General features: G+C 43.0%; 1 protein-coding gene across 1 annotated transcript; it reads left to right on the plus strand.

The window, feature by feature from the left end:
- Nucleotides 1-1,077: 1,077 nt before the first annotated feature.
- On the plus strand, nt 1,078-5,983 carry LOC143324472 (N-acetylglucosamine-1-phosphodiester alpha-N-acetylglucosaminidase-like). The gene is made up of 9 exons (XM_076737001.1): nt 1,078-1,098; nt 2,001-2,109; nt 2,378-2,506; nt 3,632-3,837; nt 4,342-4,389; nt 4,737-4,865; nt 4,982-5,101; nt 5,188-5,257; nt 5,646-5,983. The coding sequence occupies exons 1-9, from the start codon at nt 1,086-1,088 to the stop codon at nt 5,875-5,877; spliced, it is 1,056 nt and encodes a 351-aa protein (XP_076593116.1). The 5' UTR covers nt 1,078-1,085; the 3' UTR covers nt 5,878-5,983.
- Nucleotides 5,984-7,050: the final 1,067 nt, after the last annotated feature.

A 7,050-nucleotide genomic window follows, 5' to 3' on the forward strand; every position in this document is an offset into this window, starting at 1 on the left:
TTTGTATGTAATCTTGTTGCGCGATCTTGCGACATCGTGTTTAGTGGGAACACGCTCTACGCTTAGTTAAATTAGCCCGACAGTATTGTTATTTTATTGACTATCATTCATGAATGTTGTCATTCTTAGCATTAGTTTGTGCTAGTCGTATCAGTACGTTAAACCAAAAGCTGACTCTGTATGTCATTATATTCATGCTAACGTGACACAGCCGTCACAGCCTTGACTGTGGCTAATGCTAAACCGCTAATGCTACAGAGAACAGAACTCTTTAATGATATGACCTTAAACCTCCTCAAGATTTTAAATAGTAAAACAAAATTGGTGAGGAATAAAAATTTTGCAGTTTTTTGCTGTTTGTCCTCTAGTGAATTGTGGTAATTATTGTGGAAATTATCAGTAAGAATATTGTGCTAGCAGTAAACCATGTGCAACCAGGTTCCCGATTTTGTGTTGTTGTTGTCTCTGCAGTGCAGGCTTTGTCTCCATCTGCATATTTTTACTGCTTTTATTGTTGATTGTATTTTCAGTGCTTTTATCTTAATGTTCCTGCTTTCAACGATTGCCTGCTCTGGGATTACAGATGAAAATTAGCCAAGATGTGGTCTCCAAATGTTTTGTTTTTCATTTAGTACAAAACCCAGAAGACATTCAGCCTGCAGAAGTGTAAAAGAGAAAAACAGCAAATCTACACATTGGAGAAGCTGGAACTAGAGTTTTTCTTTTTATTTTGTTGTATTTTTGCTTAAAAATTAATCGTTTCAGCTCTGCACATTACATTCACTGGTCAGGCTTCCTTTATGTTGTGTATTTTGATAATAAAAAGTGTTTTTTATTTATATTTGTTGTAATTTTCTCTCCATAGAGTCTCTACAGATGGTGACCTTCTGCGTCCAAATGCTGAGGGCCACGGCCCCTCCCTCTCTCATCACCACGTCAGGCACTGTCCATCTCTGGCCCATGGCAGGGCGCCATATGAGACCTGGCCTTCCAGTAGCCATGATACACTCCCAGTAGCTGTGGTGTGGCTGTTGAGGAACGGCGAGGTTTACATCAACCAGAGCCTGAAGGTCGAGTGCAGCAGGATGGTCGACCAGGGTACGGCTGCAGGCAAACATCAGCATTTCAATGCAGATCATCACGCTTGGAGGCATTTACTGCAGTGACCGCTCTGCAAGAGCCACACACCTCAGTCAGTCAGAAGAAACAAAAAACAGAAACAAAAACACGCCCATAACTGCCAGTCGTTCCACACCGGACGCTGATTGGTCCAAACCACTTGAAGCCTTGCAAGATGGACTCTTGCACAGATCTTGCGATTCCTTTCAATACATTTCCAGTCAAGTGAAGCAGTTAATGTTTGCAGGCACAAACTTCAAACAGAAGCTCATGAGAGAGGGAAACACACAGAAGAGAGAATATAAACACAAAGAAGATGAGGATGAATTTACGAGCACTGTAACTGACAGTTATGTTTTCCATTCATTTAATGATTTGTACGTCCATAAACTTTCAGAAAATACTGAAAAATTGCAATTCAGCCAGAGGTCTGACAGTGCAAAGATATTTAATTTACAATGATATAAAACAGAGAAAAGCTCCTCGAGTCTGTGAAGCTGAAACCAGCCAATGTTTTGCATTTTCTTTGATAAATAACTTGATGATTGGTTGAAAATTTTAACGCTCAACAAAGTTGTTTGTAGTTTGTTTGGTGATGATTTATTTTAAAAAGTGGGCAGCAAGTTTGGAAATCCAGAGTAAGCATATATCTACAAAAATCAAGGATGTCGACGTCAGACATTAAATATATTGTCTTTGTATTGTTTTCAGTTGAGCAGATATCAGATTAGCAGGTCTCGTTTTGTTGATGTTTCACAAGGCGTCCCAGCTGTTTTCGAATCAGAGTTGTAGGATTTTGAGGATATTTTGTAGTATTTATTGATAACACAAGCTTTCAAGTGTTACACCTGAAAAAAAACACTTCTTTTATATTCTGACAGAGGTGCTCCGTGATTTTGTGGATGTCCTGTCAGCGAGGACGGTTGTGGGTCACGACGCCAGCGGCAACCTGATCCTGTTTCATGTGGAAGGACGGACTGAGAAAAGAGGGTAACATTGATTTCTACTCATGTGTTTCACTGTGGAGTGGAACGAGCCTCGCCTGGCTGGAGACTCGTGTCCTATTTTACTAAATCAGACCAGTTTGTGAAACACTGCTGTGCGTGGACAAATGTCCATCAGTCCTCCCTCTTTGCTGGCTCCTTCTATGACATTTTGATATTTGTCAGCTTGTTGTACACACACACATTAAGCGTGCACCTGGCAGAAGCACGACAGCCCAGCATAGCATTCATGGTGTTTGTTTGTTGGTGAGCAGGATGAATCTCTGGGAGGTGGCAGAGTTCCTGAAGAAAAACGGCGTGATCAATGCGATCAATCTGGACGGGGGCGGGTCTTCTACCTTGGTGATCAACGGCACGTTAGCCAGCTACCCAACTGACCTATGGTGAGCTAACTAAAGCTGGACTGTACTGTACTGAAAATCATCAGAATTAAGTCAACGAGTCAGTGTCAGTCTGTCCGTTTCCTACAACGATGAATAAGAAAGGAAGTTCAGCTGATGGTCAGCAAGCTTTACTCATCATCATCATCATCATCATCATCATCAGGCAGCAGCCCGTTTTCCATGTGTCCTTGTTTCTCTGGGCTTCAGAACTTCTCTGTTCTGTCAGCTTTTATTACACAGATGTTTCATTGTTTGCAGACGTGGGACTCAGGACATGACGTGTCCCCATTCAGGACTGTCTCATCCATTGAAAACTTAAGGGATGTCCTCATCCTCACACACCTAAGCCTTCTCCTGTAAAACCAACATCATGTTTGAAAAAGACTTCAGCTAAAGCGTCCTCTGTGTAACCTTTACATGAGTTCTGTGTTGAAATGAGCTCATTACTCCCCCTTGTGTCCGTTTTGTCAAGTTAACTTCCAGCACACGGCTGCTTTAATAACCTCTCAGTGAGCAGCGTCCTGTCTGTCACGCAGAGGACAAATGGTCTTATGGCCTGTACTGATTAACAGCAGGAACACTGCCTACAGTTTTGCACAGCTGCAGTATTTCTGTATGTAAATGGCCGAGTTTCTGCGTTCTGCTGCTGTTGATGTTTTTTTCTGAGTTATTTTTGATGTGAGTGGAAATAAGGAACATGTGAGGGGACTGTATGGTGATGGGATGGACCCATAGCCTGTGGTCACATGAGACTGAGACGTAGTGCTGCTGGGCTCATCCAGTAAGTGACATCAAATGACTCAAGTGGCTGTTTTGATATAGAAATAAAATGCATGTCATAAGTGTCTCTTGACAAAAATGTCTGCCAAATGGATGTTATGTGATTGAGCTTTTTTTTTTTTTTAAATCAATAGATCAACCTTTGACCTTCTGTTAAACTCTTCTTTATGATTCCTGTCTCATTGCTTTTGGTTAATGTTGTATTTTCATCTTCATTGTGGTGCCATTAAAATAAAGTTTATTATCCTGTACAATCAGTATTTGTTGAAGTAGAAAGACGAGCGGTGATATTAGTGATATGATGTGTCCTCACTTTGTCCTTTCCTGCTCGTCCTCTGCTCCCAGTAAACAGGACAGCAGGTGGCGCTGTGCTCGGCCCGTCTCCACCATCCTGTGCGTTCATCAGCGGCGCTGCCGGCCAGAGGACTGCAGCGGACACGGAGACTGCGTGGACGGACGCTGTCAGTGCCAGGACGGCTGGCGGGGGGCCGCCTGCGACTCTCTGGCATGTCAGCCGGCGGCCTGCGGACCCCACGGCGTCTGCACCGCCAGTAAGTGTGGAGGTGGAGGTCGGCTGCAGCCGGTGGTGGTCAAAACGAGAGCGATCGATGTAAGTTAAAAGATCCAGCAGAGGTAGTGTGTCAACATGTCAATGAACTGCTTTGGACGCTGCTCGGCTGCCTTGAGGACGGAGCTTTGGAGAGTCTTGAATCCTTGAGAGACTTGAGAAAATGGAAAGAGAGGTTTGAAAGTGCAGAATCTCAGCTGCTCGCAGTCGTCTGCAAACACTTTAAACGTCCAAATGATTGACTGCCTGAATCTTGTTTTTGGAAATCTGATGTTGAACCTTGGCCGTCCGTCACTTTCTCACACGACACATCTGAGCACCAACGAGCAGCTGGAAAGATGATAGAAGGGAGAGAGAGCTTTGTTATTTGGTTTGGATTTCCTTCCTCTAAAGCAAATCTGCATCTGTTTGTGTGTCTTTTTATTAACATGTTGACTCTGTTGTCTGTCCATCCGTCCATCTGTCTGTCCGTCTGTCTGTGTCACAGATGGCTGTGTCTGTGCTGCTGGATGGAGAGGAAAAAACTGCAGCCAAGGTGATCAGGGGCCTCATCTGGTCACTCCCGCACACACACACACACACACACACACACACACTCTCTCTTCTGTTCCACATTGATAAACCGATCAGCTGTTTGTCTTTGAAGGTCGATATTTGAAACCTTTTCTGGGTCCTTTCAGGACAACAAACAAGAACAAACTTCCACCAAAGACACAGTTCATCACGTGTGATGATGGATTTCATCAAAGATTTTCACTGGTTGTTTCCAGAGGTGCAGACCTCCAACATGGCCTCCGGACTGTGCGTTGAATCACCTGCGATCACCTTCTGTATCCCCTCTCTTCTTCTCTGTATCGCCTCTCTTCTTCCTCTTTGGTAAAGAGTGCTCTCCAGGTTACTATGGTGACAGCTGCAGACGCACCTGCGTGTGCTTTAATGGAGCTTTGTGTAACCACGTCAACGGACACTGTGAGTGTCCCCCTGGTTTCTATGGCAACTTCTGTGAACAAGGTGGGAAATCAGGACACAGGTAGGACGTGGCGTCAGTGTTTCTTAAGGACGTGACGACAGTGAGGAAGAACCACACGGCTTCTGTTTAATGTCATCGTCGTCCGTCCGTCCCTCAGTGTGTCCTCCTGGTCTCTACGGTCTGTCCTGTGCTAAGAGGTGTCGGTGTGACGACTGGTGTCCATGTGACCCGCGGACAGGAAGCTGTGCCTCCACCGGTGACGGCAGATTAACCAGAGGTAACGCAGCAGACGCTGACCTCACTGCACCGCCTCTACCTGATGGCCAGAGTTACAGGTGTGTGACGCAGCTCTTCTCTCCTCAGCAGGTCGGTGTTTGGCTACATTATGGAGACAAGAGGAGGACGCTCGTGGAGACAAACCTTATCTGACAGAGTAAGTGTCAAAGGTCAAGTCACATGACTCACGAAGGACTGATCAGATGTTTGATCAATCAGTTCTCCCACGGAGGGTCAAAGCTTCGGTTAAATCATCTCGGTGCCTCAAAAATGATGATTTTTGATGACAAAGTTCTGCACTATTTTTATTTTTTATAGCTGACAATCAGAGAAAACTGAGTTTATCGTAGGAGCAGTTTAACTGATACAGATGTTAGATATGAATCCAGTTTGAAATATTTTAAAAAGCTGGAAACTGTCAGATTTATTAGACTGATTAGGCTGACTTTTTAAAAATAAGACAGTATTTTGGCATTTTGATGAAGTTGTTTCCAGAAACTGATCAACGGTTTGTAAAGACGTCACATCTAAACTTCCCCCTGCAGACAAACATGGCTGATCATCACCGTCACGCTGACCTCTCTGCTGATGGTCCGGCCGGTGGTTCACCTCATGCGGGCGAGTTGGAAATGGATTCTTTTCAGTTATTCCTCCACACGTTCCACTGATCGGTATCAACGGCTTGACTCCACGAAAGCATCAGAAACACAGATGACGGTAAAATATCTGAGAGGAATGTTCAGCCAATCAAACAGCAGGACGACTTTCATGTGCTAAGCAACAGAAGAAGCACCTGGAAGGAAGTTTAGGAAGGTGAACCCATCCAGAGGTGAGCACTGGAGTCACATGACTGGGGCTGAAGTTATCAATCGGATGACTTCAGAGGATGGGAGAAGGAGCCTCCACCCGACAAAAAGTGTAAAGTGGTGAGGGACGACCTTTGACCTCTCAGAGGTGATGGAGATGTTATCAGAGAACAGGATGTTGTCTGACTCCATGGGCTGGTTTTTATTTGAGTATAAACAGATGAGTACTGTGAGTCAGACTGCTTTTACTGCATGTGTTTACATCCACAATACTTTACGTTGTCAATATTAATTTAGTTTGTGGTGTTTGATTGTCATGATTTAAATCATTATTTGGGATTTATCCTTTATAAAATGAAAAACTGCTGATTTTTCGGTTTATTCACCGTCGTGTCAGCACAAGTAGGACAGGTGATCCGAGTCTGTGCACCACGCGGTGACAAGAAGTCAGGAGACGGTGACAGTCATGTGACCGCGCTGCGTCAAGTTACTACATTGCGTCACATTTACCGGAAGAAGGTGGTAGTTCTTTCAAATTAAGAGATGTAATACTGACAGATGTTCTCCGATCAATTCTTGCTATGATTAAAAAAAATCACATTTTCTTTCTGATTATTTTTTCTTTTTCATATGGGGCTCTTTTAAATTTCATATTTTGTAATGTTTAAAGAAATCCACAATATGTATATTTTTTATGTTACTGTTATCTTTGATATAAAGTTCTTTCATTGAGTGGTTAAAGTTGTAATAAAGTAGCTAGAAGTCGCTCCATATTCTTTTGAATTGAAGTGAATTGAAAACAGCACTGGAACCTCCCATAACCTAATTTTAAGTCAGTATTATCAGTCTTAGTTTGCACCAGAATTTATCAGCACAGAGATAGCACAGACTTTTTTTCCTGACGGTTGATAAACCAAAAAATATTATGGAAGAAATTATTTGTAAGAAATGACAAAATAAGATAACTTATTGTGCGACAAAGGTATGTCAAGGTATGTAAGTCAAAATTATGAGGTTTAGAGTCATGATAATCAAAGACTCTATAGTTGTTTGACTTTTTGAGTTGAATCAAAATTAAATCTGACTTAGCTCATTTTGACTTTTCTTTTTTTCCTCTTCTGACGGTCTGCCAACAATAGGCTTT

Source organism: Chaetodon auriga, chromosome 8 (genome assembly GCF_051107435.1).
Source record: "Chaetodon auriga isolate fChaAug3 chromosome 8, fChaAug3.hap1, whole genome shotgun sequence".
NCBI classification, from domain to species: Eukaryota; Metazoa; Chordata; class Actinopteri; order Chaetodontiformes; family Chaetodontidae; genus Chaetodon; species Chaetodon auriga.

Bases quoted from the DNA above. Each gene is read 5' to 3' on its own strand.
- LOC143324472 (XM_076737001.1), top strand. The intron at 4,390-4,736 runs GTGATCAGGGGC...TCTTTGGTAAAG, and splicing joins AGGAAAAAACTGCAGCCAAG to AGTGCTCTCCAGGTTACTAT. The intron at 4,866-4,981 runs GTGGGAAATCAG...TCCGTCCCTCAG, and splicing joins TGGCAACTTCTGTGAACAAG to TGTGTCCTCCTGGTCTCTAC.